This window comes from Corythoichthys intestinalis, chromosome 14 (genome assembly GCF_030265065.1).
Source record: "Corythoichthys intestinalis isolate RoL2023-P3 chromosome 14, ASM3026506v1, whole genome shotgun sequence".
Lineage (NCBI taxonomy): Eukaryota > Metazoa > Chordata > Actinopteri > Syngnathiformes > Syngnathidae > Corythoichthys > Corythoichthys intestinalis.
The window spans coordinates 41,289,144-41,309,474 of NC_080408.1; the positions used below are offsets into that span (position 1 = coordinate 41,289,144).

The 20,331-nt window shown below is 39.7% G+C and overlaps 1 protein-coding gene across 1 annotated transcript in view; it reads left to right on the forward strand.

Moving 5' to 3' along the window:
* LOC130929689 (semaphorin-6B) overlaps window positions 1-20,331 on the forward strand; it is a 101,962-nt gene that overhangs the window by 50,496 nt on the left and 31,135 nt on the right. Inside the window, exons 3-6 of the mRNA XM_057857075.1 lie at window positions 393-516; window positions 3,013-3,124; window positions 6,803-6,863; window positions 6,948-7,010. Of these exons, the coding sequence (XP_057713058.1) occupies window positions 396-516; window positions 3,013-3,124; window positions 6,803-6,863; window positions 6,948-7,010 (357 nt within the window). The 5' untranslated portion in view covers window positions 393-395. The remainder of the gene's footprint in view (window positions 1-392; window positions 517-3,012; window positions 3,125-6,802; window positions 6,864-6,947; window positions 7,011-20,331) is intronic.

Sequence of the window (20,331 nt, forward strand, 5' to 3'; positions counted from 1 at the left end):
GAAACTCAGATCTCCTGATACACATGAACGCAGCACATCTCCCAAAAGTGCTTCGCGGAAGTATCAACTCGTACGCCTATCATAGCCAAAGTTCCATGCATAAATTACCATATTAAGGAGCCATGAGCAGATTGTGTATATGGAGTGAATAGATTAATATGACCATATTAAATAGGCACATTTAGTAGATCATGTTATGAAGACTTAAAACTCCAAAGTTTTTTTTTTTTTTTTTTTTTAACTGCCGAAATTTAGACTGGGGCACGTACCCCAATGAAAATGTCTGGCGACGCCCATGGTTACCAGTCAAAGTACAGTAGATTTTTGTTGGTATATATGTACAAAAGCAGAATACACTTTTGAGTCTCTCCTCTTTCTGACTTTGTTAACAGTGCATGTATTTTGCTGCCATGGCAACCATGGGTCCTCTACTCACATTTTTTCTCCTGCTGCTTCATCTGGCTGATGGCTCATTCCCAGAGGAGCCCAGTCCACTCAGCTACGTCCCTCTGGAGGGTATGTGTCCTTGTGTGTGTGGTGTGTGTCGCATTGATGTATGACTCCATGATAAATGTGGAAATTAGGGGTCACAAGTCCCAGCCTTGGAGTGGGACTGGATCAAAACCACACTTGGGCATCGCCTCTATTTAGATGTATAAAGCTGGCCTTCATGCTGCAAAAGTATGAGAGAAGGGAGGGAAAGTAAATTAAATTAGTTTAGATTTGAACAGACGTGGAGATGTAGGAAGTGATGGACATTTCGAATAGGATGGGTTGACATGAGGGAGGGATCACGTTAGCTAGGAAAAAGGGAAGAGACCTATGGAGATGGATCACTTCGTCCTTTCCTGCTGACCTGTAGCCAAGGACAATCAGACATTTTCCCAATCAGTTTCCTACCAGTGAGGGCTCCCCGTGGAGGCAGCTGTCATCCTCTTTGAAACTTTGGATCAGTCTCATTCCGCCTTCTCCAACACATTTGTAGTCTCTCATTAAAAGAAAGAAAGTACAAATACTCTGTGACTACACTAACGATCTCAAATTGCTGCTCTCATTAGAGCGGCACTCTGAACAAAAACACTAAGAGAATTTAACTGTATTTATGGTCTTTACGACACAATAGCCTTTGCTTTTTACCACAAAAGCATCATGACATCTATTAGGGTTGTATTAAATTGAGCATTAGGGAGGCTGTTTTGAGGTTACAGCAGTTATTTTCAGTAAATATTCAGTAAGGGGAGAAACTACTGTTCTCAACATTAAAAGGGCCATTTGCAGTGTTAAAACTCCTCTCAGGATTTGAATACAGCCTCGAGTCTTCAGTTTCTGATTGGTCCTCAGGCAGGGTGTTTTTTTGTAAATCAAAGAGGGTCACAAATCATTTTAGTCAGGTTATACTGATGGTTTGAACAAATACAGTGGGGAAAATAAGTATATGGTCAACCACCAATTGTTCTCCTACTTGAAAAGATTAGAGAGGCCTGTAATTGTCAACATGGTTAAACCTCAACCATGAGAGACAGAATGTGGAAAAAAACCCAAAAATCAGATTGTTTGATTTTTAAAGAATTTGTTTCCAAATTAGAGTGGAAAATAAGTATTTGGTCACCTACAAACAAGCAAGATTTCTGGCTGTCAAAGAGGTCTAACTTCTTCTAACGAGGTCCAACGAGGTCTAACAAGGCTCCACTCATTACCTGTATTAATGGCACCTGTTTTAACTCATTATCGGTATAAAAGACACCTGTCCACAACCTCAGTCAGTCACACTCCAAACTCCATTATAGCCAAGACCAAAGAGCTGTCGAAAGACACCACAGACAAAATTGTAGACCTGCTGCACCAGGCTGGGAAGACTGAATCTGCAATAGGTAAAAACACTTGGTGTAAAGAAATAAACTGTGGGAGCAATTATTAAAAAATGGAAGACATACAAGACCACTGATAATCTCCCTTGATCTGGGGCTCCATGCAAGATCTCACCCTGTGGTGTCAAAATGATAACAAGAACAGTGAGCAAAAATCCCAGAACCACACAGGGGGACCTAGTGAATGACCTACAGAGAGCTTGGACCACAGCAACAAAGGCTATTATCAGTAACACAATGCACCGCCAGGGACTCAAATCCTGCACTGCCAGACATGTCCCCCTGCTGAAGAAAGTACACATCCAGGCCCGTCTGTGGTTCGCTAGAGAGCATTTGGATGATCCAGAAGAGGACTGGGAGAATGTGTTATGGTCAGATGAAACCAAAATAGAACTTTTTGGTAGAGAATACTGAATGGCATCCGAAGAACACCATACCCACAGTGGAGCATGGGGGTGGAAACATCATGCTTTGGGGCTGTTTTTCTGCAAAGGGACCAGGACGACCTGTGATCTGTGTAACGGAAAGAATGAATGGGGCCATGTATCGAGATATTTTTAGTGAAAACCTCTTTCCATCAGCAAGGTCATTGAAGATGAGATGTGCCTGGGTCTTTCAGCATGACAATGATCCCAAACACACAGCCAGGGCAACAAAGGAGTGGCTTCGTAAGAAGCATTTCAAGGTCCTGGAGTGGAGTTGAAAGTCCGTGTTGCCCAACGACAGCCCCAAAACATCACTCCTCTAGAGGAGATCTGCATAGAGGAATGGGACAAAATACCAGCAACAGTGTGTAAACAGCTTTTGAAGAGTTACAGAAAACATTTGGCCTCCGTTATTGCCAACAAAGGGTACATAACAAAGTATTGAGATGAACTTTTGGTATTTACCAAATACTTATTTTCCACCATGATTTGTAAATAAATTCTTTAAAAATCAAACAATGTGATTTTCTGTTTTTTTTCCACATTCTGTCTCTCATGGTTGAGGTTTACCCATTTTGACAATTACAGGCCCCTCTAATATTTTCAAGTGGGAGAACTTACACAATTAGTGGTTGACTAAATGCTTATTTGCCCCACTGTATGACAAAATGATTTGGGGGGAGGAAAATTCCAATCAACTGACTTTCTGCTTATGTCAGTGGTAAGGAGGTACCCAGTCTTCCTGGGTAGAGCTCACCGTTCAGCACAAAGACAGGAGCTGCACATCCAGACGGTTCTCCAAGTCAACCGCACACTCTACATAGGAGCCAGGTAACCAACAGCAACCGCCTCCAACTGTGTGTGACTGATAATCTCACATTCATATCTTCCATTTGATGGTTCCATCTGTTGGCAATGTATGATATTTTGGGGGTTTTTGCTTCAGTTTGTGATGTTTGACGCTTCATTTGGGATATACAATGCACATAATTAAAGTGCCTCTGACAGCATAAAAAAATCTTAAATAGCATTATTATGTGAATCAGAATCATATTTTGAGACGTTTCGACTGTATACAACAATTTGGCAAAGCGCAGATGACGAGAAATTAGTCTTTTATTCTGCCGTTAAGCCCAGCCTGTCATTATAGCGCTCTAGCGTCCTCAGCTGGAGGATGACGTCGGCAGGGTCACGATTTCAGCTGATTGAGGGGGACGATTAAGAATGAGGAAAATTGAGACAGAGAGCAGCAAAGTGTCATTGTTTCAATCTCTCCACTCCAATATTTTTATACGATTATACGATTTCTTTTTATCTAAGTGTTTTCCCCAATTGCTAAATAAATGGCATGGTCATGACAAATAACAGTTTTGTGCTAAATGGAATATGAAATATTAAAAGTCCATTGATTCAGTACCACAGGGCAAAATTGCTGCATAATGGTCAAAACTGTCGACATCTTGCACCTCCAGAACGGTATTTTATGCCAATGTACGGCTCGTCTTTAAGTTCACTGTGACGCCGCCTTACCACAACAAATAATTTTTTACAGTGATATTCTTGTGAATAAATGCTTAAATCCCTGAATTCTTTATAGATATGAACATAAAACAGTCTCGATTCTTGGTTAAAAGCAAAAAAAAAAAAACAAAAAAAAAAAACATGCATGTGGCATTTAGCTTCTAATTTCTCCATTTTTTTCACAACGTTTCAAAATGCATGCATGGTACGAAAAATATAATAATTACCTTGAATCCTCGAACAAATGGCTCCTGAGACAATCCTTCCTGTTTGTATCAGGTACACCTTTCATACTTTTTGAACCGAAATCCACCGTTAATTCGCTGCGTGGGTGTTTGTGAATAGCTCCTCTTGATGTGGGCGGCCCCCTGCTTGAAGGAGTTTCGCAGTGCATGGCCGAGCTGTCCCGTCAATAATGATTATGTCTATGCCTGAACCGAGTGGCGTTTCCACGTTCTTTTCTGCCACGGGCAGGCAGCTCTCGTAAACGGGGAGAGAAGGGGAAACGCCGAAAATAACAAATCACACAAAAGTACCCCAACTCATGTCACACACAGCGGCAGGGTATATTGTTTCGGCCGATCGGCCAGCCCACGGCAGCGGGCAGGCAGTTTTCATTGCCGGGGAGAGAAGGGGAAATGCTGAAAATGTAAACAAAAACAGTATTATCACCCACAAAATGCAAGCCACCTCCTTATTAAAACGTTTGCCATGATCCCAATATTTGACATAATAAAAAACACGAAGCTTACTCACTTAGTCATCCAACCAATTGTCTCTTGATTGTCGGAGTTGTTTTCCCATCGCGGTGAACCAGAATCTTTTGGAAATCCAAAAAGTCACACAACACTCTCCCTGGTCCAGCAACAAAAACCCTGCATCACATTGGACTGGCATGATGCGAAAAATAAACAAATTAAGCCGCAAAATCAGCTGAATCCGCAGCTCATGCTACAAAGCAATGGCTGTGTTGTGAGATGCTGATCCGGGTGACGTCACATTCGCATTCTTCCAAAAGTCACTCATTTTTATGGCGCGGGATTTTAAAAATTGAATAAATTTAACGATCGCTTCCACACACATCCAAGCGGCCCATTTCATTCAGGAGCATAAAATAATGTGTGAAATATGAAATAAACATGCTTTTTGCTGTCGTAGGCACTTTAAGTGATATGTGTATAAATACATACAGGTATAAAGGTACAGTATACAACAGACAACCCAATTTAGATTATAAGTTATCTTTGTCAAAGACTATTATTTACAATGTGTTCCTGTTGTGGTGGTTATAGTATATAGTGGTGTATATCTAGCTGTGTGTTAGTGCTTTACTCCGCTCATAGTCTGATTCAATACAATTGAACTTATCAATAAAATAAAATGGCAAATGTAAATGTTTTTGGTTGTTATGGATACAAAAACAATAATTAAAACATAACTTCCTCAATAAAAAATGTAGCTATTTTTAGCCACACAAAACACAATGTACAGTTTAACATAAAAAAATTCTTGACATTTTAACAATCATAGTAGTAATTATAGTACTGCTACTGAAAACCGGGAAAAAAGTTCATTTTTAGTTAAGTCAGCTTAATATTGTCTTTTTAAATGCACACAACTGTGTTTATCCTATGTCTGTATAGTGGTACCTCGACATAAGATCGCTTCGACACACGATCTTTTTTACATCAGACATAAAATTTGACTCGCTTTTTGTTTCCACATTCGACGACATGCTCGAAATAGGCCGATTTATGACAGCGCCACAGTTTCTTTGTTTAGCCGAAAGACGGACGCACGGCGGATTGTCCATTGAAATGAAGATGAAAATGATAGAAAAATTTGAGTGCGGTGTGTGCATCTGTGAACTGGCTCAACAATACGGCCGTAGAATGTCGATTTCGACGGTCCTCCTCTGACCTCGTTTGCCAGTCTTTATAAGTTAAGGTGACAATTATTATTGTGGTAACATCGCCCAAAAAATCGCCAGCGTCGTCAGGTTTGTAATCATTTATTCCATTAACTTGTGCAACACAACATGCCTAGTGTCCGCCACAGTTGACCCCAGCAACAAAACATTAAAAGAGAGAGTAAAATCTCTACCGCACTCTCTATCTCACTGTCACGTCAGATATGCGGTGCATTCAGGTACAGGACGCAAAAAACGTCCGCCACATTAGAACCTGATTCGTTACATTATTACAGGAATTATTCTTATTATAATATTATTCCGATTTTTATTTATAATTTATTTGTTTTTGGCATGTATAATTGCCATTTGTAATAGTAAAAGCAGTATTTATTAAGGATTTAGTGTAGGTTTTTGGGGTGTGGAATGAATTAATGTAATTATAATGTATTCTTATGGGAAAATCCTGCTCGTCATACGACCATTTGGACTGACAAACAAGGTCCTGGAGCGACTTAACTCCGTATGTAGAAGTACCACTGTATATTTTAACTTAGGGTTTGTTTGTTTGTTTGTTTGTTTGTTTGTTTGTTTGTTTGTTTGTTTGTTTGTTTGTTTGTTTGTTTTAAATTTAGTTATATTAAATGTGTGCAGGGGCATTTCATATATTGCATAATGCACGAGATCGAAAATATATTGTCATGACGATAGGCTATATGGCTCTAAACTTGATCCATTAATGTTTACCTTGAGACAAACAAGCCTATTTTTTACGCATACAAATATTTGCAAATACCAATTTACATATTTTTACCCCCTGGGCTGTTAAATGTACTAATTACTGAATCTGAGGAGTTTTCCCCAGATGTTCATATTAGGAGATGTATTGGGAGTATTTCTTTTAATTGCTTCGTGGGCCTTTAGTTAACTGTCATTAATACAACACATAAACATTTAAAAGTTGTACATTGTTTTTTTCTGTTATTGATCATAAATTCCCGAAATTATGAAGGGCAAAAAAATTAGCAAAGCATGATGCAAAAAATAAATAAATAAATTGTGTTTCTGTGTGATTATAGAGATGATTTATACCGAGTGGAACTGGACAACATGGCAGGTGATGAGATGTTCTACAGCAAGGTATTAGTCATCTTACTGCACACATCAAATCATTATCATTAAAAATTATGTTTCCATAACAATCTCTCCTTTTCTTTTCGATAGAAAAGGACATGGGATTCAAACAAAAACGACATTCGAGTCTGCCGAATGAAGGGCAAACATGAGGTACTGTGTGCACACAGACATGTACCAACACCATCTGCATAAACACACCCACACACACAACAGCTGTTACCTTATTGTTTTGCGTGGGAATTCACACAATTACTAAACAACCAGCTTATCAATTCATTCAAGCCAAGCTGAATGAAATGCTACCTGAACCTGAAAAAAAGACTCCTATTGGACTTGAAAGCCATTCATACCGCAACTTCTGGGACATGTCCAAAAAAAAAAAAAAAAAATGTTTACAGGGAAGAACGGAGAGTGAAACATGGCTACAGGGAGGTCGCAGGAAAGAAGTCAGTTGAGGCACAGAAGATAGTATCAGCTTGCTAATTTTGTACTTCTTGTTACCACTATACACATCAGAATTTAATTAACAAAAAACACAATACAAATGTAAGCAACTGTGCCAGGTTGGAGCATTTCAAAATGCATTTGTATGCAATGTAGTGGGGGAAAAAAACATTCAAAAGATGTGTTTTGTGAGTCAAGCCTTTAATCTGACCAACTAATTGGAGGAAGGAAAAATGCTAACTTCATCTTATCCTTCGAGGTTGATTTTAAAAACTGATTTGCTCTAGAAGCAGTTCCATTACTAATGCCGTTTCAGTTGCATTGGTCAATGCTACTGATTCTGAAGGCCAAGGGCAGATTAGAGTGTATAGCAACACACACAGGCTTGAATCTGATTGGATAAAAAAAATAAAATACGTGATCCAACATGTGCAGAGTGAAAACTGTAGCCAAGATAATGTGTCTTGGAAATTGACTTTCACAGAACAACATAGCTGTTAGGTATAATCTTCACATCTCCAAAAATCACTACCACCATTACAAAAACCACCATCTTGCTTCAGTTACTGAATACCATTCAAATTATTGGAATAAATATAGCCTACTGCTACACTCTAAAATCTAACAGTACGTCTTAATAAAAAGAAACAAGCTAACATAACTTCAACCTTTAAAACTGCTACACTCCTTCATTTGATGTAGCAATTGTGAGTACACTCACATTTTGGAGCATTTTAAGCAAGTCTGCACAACCAGTATTCTTATTTATTTACTTATTTACAATGTATTGTTTCACTTTTTAAATTTTAGTCATATACAAACATTACTTCAAATTCAAATGTTTGAAAACGGCAGTGTTGTTGTGCTGGACCGAAAAAAAAACGTTCTGAGCCAACCAATCATAGTCCTTTGACGTTCACGTCACGATGTGACGCGTTGTCAGGATTTTTTTGGGGCCGCATGTCAAGCTACGGCCTAGGGTCGTAAATCGGGAATCCGTTAACGGCGTGGATCCGCCGTGACCATAACGCAGAAGCATAAATCAGCCTTAACGTCGAAGCAAACTCAACTCAATATAAACCTGATTACAAGTCCAAAAACAGACCTATTGCGAGGCCTTGCACTAACAGCCAATGTTTGTGCATCCTCTGCAGACCATCCAGTAAAGTCATTCCATTTATTGCATGTCGCTATCCTTTTATTGCTAAAATAACCTCTACTACTACGTAAAATGCAAATTCTAAGAACTTGGGTTACCATCGATAAAATTTCTAAATAATTACAAGTGAGGGTTATTAACTCTTTCAGTGCCATTGACGATGATAGATAATCAATCATGGGGCTCTTCACATTCTAATATGAATTTAACTCCGTTTTTCACGAGTACACTAGCAGACGTCCGATCCACGTTGATTCACTGCCAGGTCTACCATTTCAAACGGATTGGACGTCTATTGCTGTCACTGGTTGCTAATGAGTTAATCATGTTTAAAGACAGGCCGTTTTCAATAAATACGAGAGGAGCAAAATCAACTCAAAGTAAATTCAAACAGTGAATTAAAAAAAACACATTGTATTGAATTCATCCCAAAAACATGTCTGTTTTTCTTTCCAGCCTGCCTGCACACTTTTTTCCACACTCACCATTGCTCTGGACTGTTGAGCATAAATACTTAAACTCCTCCACCTTCTTGGTCTCTTCTCCCCGTAGCTCTTCCACTTGGGTCCCTCTCATTTACACACAGATACCCCATCTTGCTACGGCTAACCCTCATTCCGCTCCTTTCCAGGGCAAACTTACACACCTCTAGTTTCTCCTCCACCTGTTCCCTGCTGTCACTACAGGTCATAATGTCATCTGCAAACATCATAGTCCATGGAGATTCTTGTCTAACCTCTTCTACCATCCTGTCCATTACCATAGAGAACAAGAAGGGTCTCAGAGCTGATCCCTGATGTAGTGCCACCTCCACTTTGAACTCCTCCTCACACCAGCAGCACACCTCACCACTGTCTAATACCCCTTTCCCACTGGCGAAAAAACCTGTGTCAACCCACTAACAATCGGCTTTTGGTGGCAGTGGGAAAGGTGCAGCCACCCTCCTCGACCCGTGTCAATCTACCCGCCAAGCGACCCGCATTAAAATCACCTCGGCTCTGATCGCCATGCAGTGTGAAAGCAAAACCCCGGGTCAACAGTCAACACCCTAATCTACGTGGTGACGTAGGCTAGTACGTGATGCGTCATAACAAAAAACAAAAACCATGTGCTCTAGCCCGGATCCACATACGGCGAACAGTCGGTGTAGCAGCGTTAGCAATAGACATTACAGATGAAACAAAGGCTCTTCTCCTCCTTCTGTGACGTACACGACTCCTTTCAAATTCAAGCCAAAATTCACGTCGCCTACGTTGCCTCAGCACAAGCAGAGTGTTGATCCTTTGCTGCATTTCGACCATTTTGAGGGCAGTAAAAAGTATGAAAACAGAGAACACAAACGGAAAGGAGGCTTCTATGTTGCTTTGCATTGTTTACTTCCTTGAACTGAATGAATTCGGTCGCACTTAGCGTGGTGACGTCACGAACCTTACGCACGGCTGAGGAGGGGTGGGGGGTTAGACGGGTGGAAAAAAAAAAAAAAAAAAGACGGGTTTTTTTTGTCAATGGGAAAGGTGCCAAATGCCAATTGCTAGTGAGTTGCATTGGCTTGGAAAAACGCACGTTGACCCACTAGTTTCAGTGGGAAAGGGGCATTACAGTCATCATACATGTCCTGCACAACTTGAACATACGTCTCTGGCACTCCAGATTTCCTCATACAAACAGTTACGTTCCAAGGACGGCTCGCGAAGGGCGTAACATAAAACAAGCCACACAAATTCACAAGTGGCACAAATTTATTTACACAGTCAAACTTGCAATGAACAACATATACAAAATGTGGATGAAGCGCGGCTTCAGGGTAAGCCCAGGCCAAAACAAGAAACAAAAGGAATCTACACTTAAACCCCACCTGCTAACTAAACCCTGATCGTGAAAAAGAACTAAGAAAAGACAGCCACTAACCTAGCTTCTTACACTAAACAAAACAGGAGAAAACGGGTTGAACAGAAATGGCGACTTACCCCTACCCCAACAGCTGGCGAGGAGGACCGCGGCAGAATGCTGTCAAATGTGACCTCACAGAGCGTAGACAGCGGCAGGTTTAAGAAGCTTGGCGCCTTTTCGTCATGGCCAATCAGCGGCGGCGACGTCGTCTGTCCGTCCGTCCGGCGCCGATCATCTTGCGTCACAGTGGGAGGGGAAGCAGCCAGCTGGCAGAGGCGACATTCAGCTGACTGAAATTCTCAAAAAATGATAATTAAACGGCCAGAGCCGTCACACAAACCCACATTTCCTCCCTGGGCACCCTGTCATAAACTTCTCCAATCCTCTCACTATCTAAGATCCTGTTGAACAACCCAGTCAGAAATTCTACTGCTATCTCCTAGACACCTCCATACCTCTATAGGTATATCATCTGGACCTAGAGCCTTTCCACTTTTCATCCTCTTCAATGCCCTTCTCACTTCATCCTTACTAATCTTTGGTACTTCCTGATCGACAACAGTCACCTTTTCTGCTCTTCGTTCTCTCTCATTTTCCTCATTCATCAACTCTTCAAAGTACTCTTTCCATCTCCTCAACTGGCACCTGTCAAAACACACCTCTATCCTTTACTACCTTAACCTGCTGCAGGTCTTTCCCATTTCTGTCTCTTTGCCTTGCCAACCTCTATAGATCAGTCTCTCCCTCCTTACTGTCTAACCTAGCATACATGTCATCGTAAGCCCCTTGTTTGGTCTTTGCCACTTCTATATTGACCTTACGCTGTATTTCCCAGTACTCCTGTCTACTTTCTTTCTTAATATTCACATTAACAATAACCCAAAATACTTAAAGCAACTGGAATTGCCAGGCGGGCTCCCATTCGAGTACTAACAAGGCCCAACCCCGCTTAGCTTCTGAGATCATACTAGACCAGGCTTTCTCAGGGTAGTATGTAAGCTGAGGAGTTTGTAAGCTGAGGGAAGTTGGGAAAGGTACCTATTTTAAAAAATCAAAGTACCAGTTTCGATTGACAACTTTAGGATAGTGAACACATTTGGATGGATACGGATTCCGTCCCGTTCCCAAGTTGTTAACCTGTGCACGTTAATGCAGCGATGGCACGCACACAATGGTGCTAGCAGGCCTCAGGGCACTTTCACATTAGACCAAGAGGACCAGTGTCCAGTTGGAGAGCTGCCTTGCAACAACACTTACAAATGACTTGTTGAAAAGGTTCAACATTCACACTGTGCCAAACGAACTATCCCCTCACCCATCTCTGCTCGGAAAAAAAGGGGTGTGGGGGGACCCGAAAAATGGAGCCTCTGGTGCAGGCATTTGTTTCCTTAATACTGTAACAATGACAAGGAAGTCATCAGGTTTTTAGTCCTTTATTTTAGAACTTGTGAAACACAACACCGCTACTGTCCGACATAGGCGACGCCAATGTCACCAAGTTGCTAGCAACAACATTGAAAATGAAAGTATTCCGCCCTACTCTTCCACAATCTCTCATGGTGCGTTCAGGAACAGCATGCAAAACACGACCCCCAACTTAGAACCCAATTCTGTGTATCAAATGCAACTGCTTAGCGCAGCACGACAACATTTGGCTATGATTAATCGTCTGTCCTCCTGCAGTTGTTGATTTTTAATTAGGGCTATCAAACGGGCGGTAATTAATTTTTTCAATTAATCGCATTAAAATATTTGACGCAATTAACGCATGCATGGAATGAGTCGTTCATGCGTTGCCTCAAACAGTTTACAATGACACCGTTTTAGCACATTGGGAGCGAAAAGGAAGAGAAATGCGATTGGGCACAGGCGTTCATTGGACCGCGCCTTTTATTGGCTTAAGCTTTGGTAAATCTTTCACAACAAATATAAGTATTGTGGCAAACGACGTGGGGAAGAATGAAAGGAGACGATCTTTTTCTTGACACGCTTAATTGAACACAACGCAGAACATACTGTATACCATTTGCAGCCAAACATCGTGTGTGTGTATAAGATATATAGAAACGTAGCGTTAAGAAAAACTGTGTGTTAATCAAAATAAGATAGAATGTCAGAGGCAGAACACAATTGTAAAAACTAATGTGTCAAGGCCTTATTGATTTGGAGTAGCGGGTGTGAGATGGCTGAGCCACTGAGCTATCTTAAAGGTCAAATAAGCACATGTAACCTCCCTCATCTTTTTCAGCTTTAGTCATGTGAGTCAGACTTGATCTCCTTTTGAGTGATTGCGTCTGCAGCAAAAAAAAAAATCAAAACTCCTGTTCCGAATTGATGTACATGCTGGGTTCTAATATATTAGATGAGCTGCAAGGCTTTTCCACAGAGGCACTCAGCTCAAACAATTACAAAAAAAGAAGCACAGGATGATTTGGTATTGTTTCCTGAGGCACCTTATTGGAATGGTGTTTGTTATAGTTATTGGAAAAATATTACCTAGCAAGAAAAATGTAAACTATTTCTACTAGCCATTTTGCAGCTAAAGAATTATAGTGCTTTGGTTAGCTCATTTTGCTAGCAGACAAATAAATATTGGAAGCATCATTTGGGTTGCAGACAATTGGACCAAAACAAAGGGACTCCGACTCGAGTCGCAAATTTGATGACTCGTAACTCGACCTAGACTTAAAGAAAAAAACAGACAAACAAAGACTCGGACTTGACTCTCCTGAGCCAGGAGGGTTTGAAACTCCACTCGAATTGTGAGGCAATAACTCAGGACTCTACTCGACTTGACTCGTGAAACAATGACTCGAAACTCGACAAGCTGACTCGAAAACCTTGGATAGTGAGTGGTTCCCACCTGCAGGTGATCCGCTTAGAACACATTAATGCTGGTTTATTCCCTGCAGACTATACTGCATAGTTTTTTTTCATTGACTTACAATGACAGTAAGGTTTCCCTCAAAGAAAAACCTGAGTGCTATGTGGATGGGCTGGGGAACAATGGTGAACTTGACTAACCAGTGACTCGACTTGACTCGACTCAACAACCTTTTTGATTTGACACGACTCGTCTTTACAACCTCTGACTTGAGACGACTTGACTCGACATAACTACGTGATTTGACTCGACTTGACTTGCCCACAATGGGTAAGACTCAGGACTTATTTGTGGCTCCGATGACAGTGATTCTTTCAATTGTCTGTTGAGTTGATAAAAAAAAATTTCGCCCTGGATATCATTAGGTTTTCTAGTGAGCATACAGTGGTAAGAAAAAGTATCTGAACCTTTTGTAATTTCTCACATTTCTGCATAAAATCAACATTAAATATGATCTGATCTTTGTCAAAATCACACAGATAACTAAAACCACCCAAACATTTATAGGTTTTTATATTTTAATGAGGTTAGCATGCAAACAGTGATAGAAGGGGGAAAAATAAGTAAGTGAACCCTCTGCCTAAGGATGCCTAAAGAATAATTGAAACCCATTTTTACCAAACAATTTAAGTCAGGTGTGTGCCCAATCACTGATGAGTGGTTTAAAGCTGCCCTGCCCACTATAAAACAAACACCTGGTAAGAAATGTCTTGATGAGAAGCATTGTAAGATGTGCATCATGGCTCGGTCAAAAGAGCTGTCTGAAGACCTGCGATCAAAGATTGTTTATTTATATAAAGCTGGGAAAGGATACAAAATCCTTTCTAAAAGTCTGGATGTTGTCTACAAATAGAGAGAGTTTGGCACTGTTGCTTCTTTTCCAAGGAGTGACCATCCACCAAAGATGACGCCAAGAGTCCAGCGCAGAATGCTCAGAGAGGTAAAAAGAACCCTAGAGTGTCTGCTAATGACTTAGAGAAATCACTGGCACTGTCCAATATCTGTACACATCAACTATATGTAAAACTATGGCAAAGAATGGTGTTCGTTGGAGGACTACACGGGGGAAGCCAATACTGTCTAAAAAAAAAACATTTAATGTTCGCAAAGGCACTTGGAGACTCCACAGACGTTTTGGCGAAATATTTTATGGACTGATGAAACCAAAGTTAAATTGTTTGGGAGTACCACACAACATCATGTGTGGAGAAAAAAGGAACAGCTCACCAACATCAACACCTCATCCCCACCGTGAAGCATGGTCGAGGGAGCAACATGAATTGGGGCTGTTTTGATACCTCAGGGGCCTGGACAACTTGCAATCATTAATGGAAGAATGAATTCAAAGTTTATTAAGATGTTTTGGAGGAAAACCTGGGGCCGTCTGTCAGACAGTTGAAGCAAAAAAGAGTATGGATGCTGCAACAAGACGTTGATCCAAAACACAGACGTAAATCCACTTCAGAATGGTTTCAGAAGAACATAATACACATTGTGGAGTGGCCAAGTCAAATTTTAGACTTGGACCCCATTGAGATGCTGTGGCATGACCTAAAGACAGCGATTCATGCCAGACACCCCAGGAATTTGACTTAACTAGAGCAGTTTTGTAGAGAAGAATGGGCCAGGATTAGTCCTGATCGATGTGCCAGATTGAACTGCAGCTACAGGAAGCGTCTGGTTGAAGTTATTGCTGCTAAACGGGGGGCCACAATATATTAAATGTGATGTTTCACTTACTTATCCCCCCTCCCCCGCCATTACTTGCATACTATCCTATATAAAATACGAAAACCTATAAATCAGGGGTACCCGAACTACGGCCCGCGGGCCGAATTCGGCCCACCTTCACATTTGGTCCGGCCCCCTGAACTTTTTTTTTTTTTTTCAATAGTGTTATTTATTTCCTGGCTTTTTTCTGTGAAGAATCCAAAGAGAGTTATTTGGTTATTATCTATTTAATTCATAGTGTTATATTATATTATATTATATTATATTATATTATATTATATTATATTATATTATATTATATTATATTATATTATATTATAATTATTTTTGTTTTATTTACTTTTGTTCCGTGAAGAATCCAGAAAGGGTTATTTGATTGTGGCTTTCTGAAAAACAATACATTTTTACATTTAGGCACTCCTGCTATCGTCACACTTTTTCTGTTACAAACTGACCCGGCCCCTCATCAGAGAATGGAAAAGTTTGGGGACCCCTGCTATAAATGCTTGGATGGTTTTAGTTAAAGCAGTTTTTTCATCGGTGTGATTTTGACAAAGAGCAGATCACATTTGATGGTGATTTTATGCAGAAATGTGAGAAATTACAAAAGGTTCAGATACTTTTTCATTCCGCTGTATGCATCCTGTTCTGCTAGTTCAGCTTGTAAAACAAAGACTTAGGGAAGAATTGAATGGCTTCCTCATTAATCCATCTTCTTTATCCTTATGACTTGGCACAGGTGGCAGGAAAGTTGTTTCTCTGTTAAAAGGCTTGTTTGATCCTCAATCTCCTCATTCTTGCCAAGCTGTCTTACTCGATACGTTGAAAGTTTAATTTTGCTTCACTGCTCCTTCAAGTCTTTTAAAATTGTTGTAAATTCACAGAGGTTAGACGTGTCGAGTTTCATCTTCACTTGCACTCTCATTAATTTCGACTCCATCAACACCCTCCACCTTGAAGACAGCTAGAGAGTGTGGCTGAGAGTGTTATTTCCTCTCAGGATTCTTTTAAGATGTGTTTGTACGCTCCACTGTCGTTGTTTTTTACAGAAGGTAGAAAAAACACTCGCATCATGTGATAAAGTTGTTAAACAATATTGTCCAAAAAAAAGACTCAAGTAAAGGTAGAAATTATTTTATTCCTCTCATTAAGCAAGAACAGACTTGAAATGTACTTGTAGTGTATATAAGAGGGCAATTTATTCTTACCCTCAGTACCCATTTTAACACTTTATGAGGAACTTTTGACTCAAGTGCTGCTATTGACAGGGCTAGACATCCAGTCCATTTTGATTGAGATGCGCAACTGAACGTTCGTTTATTCGCCCATCCCAGTCAAAATAGATTGAACATCTAGTATCACGACTGGCACTGAAAAATGAGCATTCACTGCCAATTCTCACAGTTTAAATGAATTGGATGTCTATCATCATCAATGGCAAGAAAATAGTTAAATACTATTAAATATTAAGAAACAAAATCCAATTTACAGTAAGAGTGTGATTGGGGTCCATAACCACAGCGTATTTCCGGTTTTATTGATTTAGTTGTTGATTTATACTGTATTACCATTTTATCTCATTTATAAATTGATTTATTTATAAATATTTATGGCGGAAAACACTCAGGTGACTTGAAGTTCCGGTCTGAGACACCCAATTTGGTCAAATTTCAAAATTGTCCTGCATGCATGTGTGATACAACACTGGAAAGCTTAAAATCTCAATTTTCTGGGGGAAGAAAAATTTTGAAATGGAGGGCATTTTAAAAAGAATGTTTTTTTATTTAAACCCCTAAACCAGACATGTCCAAAGTCCGGCCCAGGGGCCACATGCGGCCCGTGGTCAAATTTCATCCGGCATCCAGCCTGTCATAAAATCAGTAACGTCTGGCCCGCACACAGACTTGATAAATTGGTCAGCTGTACTGCTACCAGCATATGAAGTAGCTTACACACTAAATGCTGCTCCTCATTTACCAACTAAAAGGCAGCAGCACTCTAAGCAACATTACCCCATGTGACCCCTTACTTCCAATTTTTTAAAATGGCGACTATCAACAAAAAAAAGAAAGTTGACTGCGACGACCGACGCTTCAAGGATAGGTGGAAATTTGACTATTTCTTCACTAAAATAGGCAACAAGTGTCTGCCTCATTTGCAAAGAGACAGTCGCTGTTTTTAAAGAGTTCAATGTGAGGCGATATTACCAAACAAGAAACGCTGACATGTACGACAAGATTACAGGAATGATACGCAGCGAGAAATTGAAGCAACTTGAAGCTAGTTTAATTTCAAAACAGCAGTATTTCGCATGAGCCCGACAGTAAAAGAGAACGCCACAAAGGCTAGTTGCGAGATTGTTGAAATTATTAATTTTAAAAAAAATAATACAGCAAATGTGACACAAAAAATGGCTTGCTAAAATTTCCTTAAATATATTGTTCTACGTAAAGGACGTCAACCAAGGTCGGCCCCCCACATTTTTTCCACACCAAATCTGGCCTCTTTTACAAAAAGTTTGGACACCCTTGCCCTAACCCCTTAATGATTGTAAGCTAAAAATGATAGAGATTTAGAATAGTAAATATGATTACTGCTTTTTATGGCTGGGTTGAAACAAAAGCTGTTGCGCTGTGTCTGTAAACTGGGGTCTCCATGGTAAAACGGACAAATTAAAAATAGTTTGGGGGCTTAATACGCCATGAACCTGCTATGGCAGCAAATAGACATTTTGTTCTGTCAAACACAACAGTTTGGCTTTAAAATACAGCATTTTTTTTAAAAGAGGCGTGCAAGAGGAGAAACTCCTTTTCCAGCCTTGTCTGTGTTTTCCACCATATATAAATCCATTCATCTCCTGTACCGCTTATTCTCATGAGGGTCGCGGGGGTGCTGGAGCCTATCCCAGCCAACAATGGGCAGGAGGCAGGGTACACCCTGAACTGGTTGCCAGCCAATCGCAGTATACGCATATACTGTACAGGCCAAACATTTGGACACACCTCGTTCAATGCAACACAAATGAAGGTCCCAACCCCATTGAAAAAGCAATAAATTGCTCTTATTCACCATGAAAAGGCATACCTGTGATGTCAAAAACCATTTTAGGTGACTCCCTCATGAAGCTCATTAAGAGAATGGCAAGAGTGCGCAAAAAAGTAATCAAAGCAAAGGGTGGCTACTTTGAAGATACTAGAATATTATACGTTTTTAGTTGTTTTACCTTTTTTGTGTTAAGTAAATAATACCACACATGTTCATTCAGAGTTTTATTACCATCAGTGAGAATTTACAATGTAAATATTCATGAAAATAAAGAAAACACATGAATGGGGTGTGTCCAAATTTTTGGCCTGTACTCTATATGTGTATATAATATATATTTTTTAAAAGAACTAATACCGCATTGGCCCGGATATAAGACGGCCCTGATTATAAGACGACCCCCTCTTTTTCAAGACTCAAGTTTGAAAAAAGACTTTTTGAACACCAAATTAATTTTTATACAGAAAATTACAGTACATCTGAAACAAATGATTATAACAATATATTTGAGAGAAAAAGCATGTTATTTTGCCTCATTCAAATCTTAATATCTGAATACTTAAATATGTAAACTAAAGTGCAATCACATTCGTAAATGAATGGCTTCTGGTTTTTGAAATGTAAATAAACCAATCTATTGTGATAAAACAACAAAATTGCAATCACTGCATTAACCATCAAAGTGAAGTCTAACTGTAACTAGTCTTGAAAAAAATCTGAATAAGGAAAAACATTGCAATAAAATAATGCAAACTGGTTAAACTTGAGATTAGCTGAGAGCTGTCATGACAGAACATCGCTTCAATGATATCTGGCGCCATCTAGCGTCGTGAATGGGTATAACGTCTAGACCGCGAATATAAGACGACCCCCACTTTTTCATTCATTCATTCATTCATTTATTTTCCATGCCGCTTTTTCCTCACGAGGGTCGCGGAGGTGCTGGAGCCCATCCCAGCCCTTTTTCAGTCTTATTTAAATGCAAAAAACACTGTCTTATACTCGGGCCAATACGGTAATTAATAATGATAAATATATAATAATAAATGATAATACATTTGTATTTGTTTTTTTTGTTTTTTTTTACATTACCTAAAATACAACCCAGGCCATACAGAAAAAATATTTTCTTTGTCTTATTAATTTATGACATTTTTACTGGGGCGGGGGGGTCACTAGCTTCAGGATACATTCTGCCAAGATAATCAGGAATGAACTGTAAACAGGTCCTGCATGAGCACCCTAACCTTAAAAAAGTTTCAACATCATTGCATGTCCTAAAATAGTAATAAATACGCTTGACTATTTGTGTTTTTTTTTTTTTTTTTTTTTTTTTTTTTAAGATTACAATGGTACCTCTACATACAAATTTAATACATTCCAGGACTTGGTTTGTTAGTTGAAATGGTCATATTTCGAGCGGGATTTTCTCATGAGAATACATAATTCATTCTAAAGCCCAAAAACCTACGCTAAATCCTTTAAAAAGACTGTAGGTACAATTACAAATAGCAATTACACATGGCAAAACAAATAAATTATGAATACAAATCAGAATAATAACAATATAGTAATAATAATGTAACGAATCAGGTTCTAATGTCGCAGTTGTGTTTTGTATGCTGTTCCTGAACGTGCCGTGGGACTGATGAGCAAGTGAGAGAGGTGCGGAAGGGTGGGAGGTTTTCACTTTCTCTTTTCATGTTGTGTTTTTGCTGGCGTAAGCTACGGTGGACAGTAGCTGTGTTGTGTTGCACAAGTTCTGAAATAGATGATTAAAAACCTGACGAAGCTGTTGACTTCCTTGCTGATGTTACAATAATAATAATAATCGTCACTTTAACTTATAAAGACTGGCGACCGGAGGTCGGAGGCAGACAGTCGATATCGTACACATATTGTATATTGCTGTATTGTCAAGCCAGGTCACTGACACGCACTCTACACTCAAGATTTTTCAATCATTTCCATTTTAATTTCTATGGTATGCGTCACCTTTTTTCACTATGTGCACTAACTTTCTTGGGACCCATGTTGATTTCTCTCAACAAGAAAATCCTCTGTACGTCCATCTTGCGGGAAAACAATGAAATTGCGACGCTGTCGTCGTATTTCGAGCACGTCGTCATGTCGAGACGAATAACGAGTCAAATTTTACGTCGGATGTCGAAAAGTATCATGTGTCGAGGTACCACACTAGAAAGATCATTTCTGGACTCTGTATCCTGTATATTTTAAACATTACCCAATTCAAATTGATTAGATTTTTATCACAGTCAATGGCTTTGACCACTGTATCATTTACTCTCATATTTTTT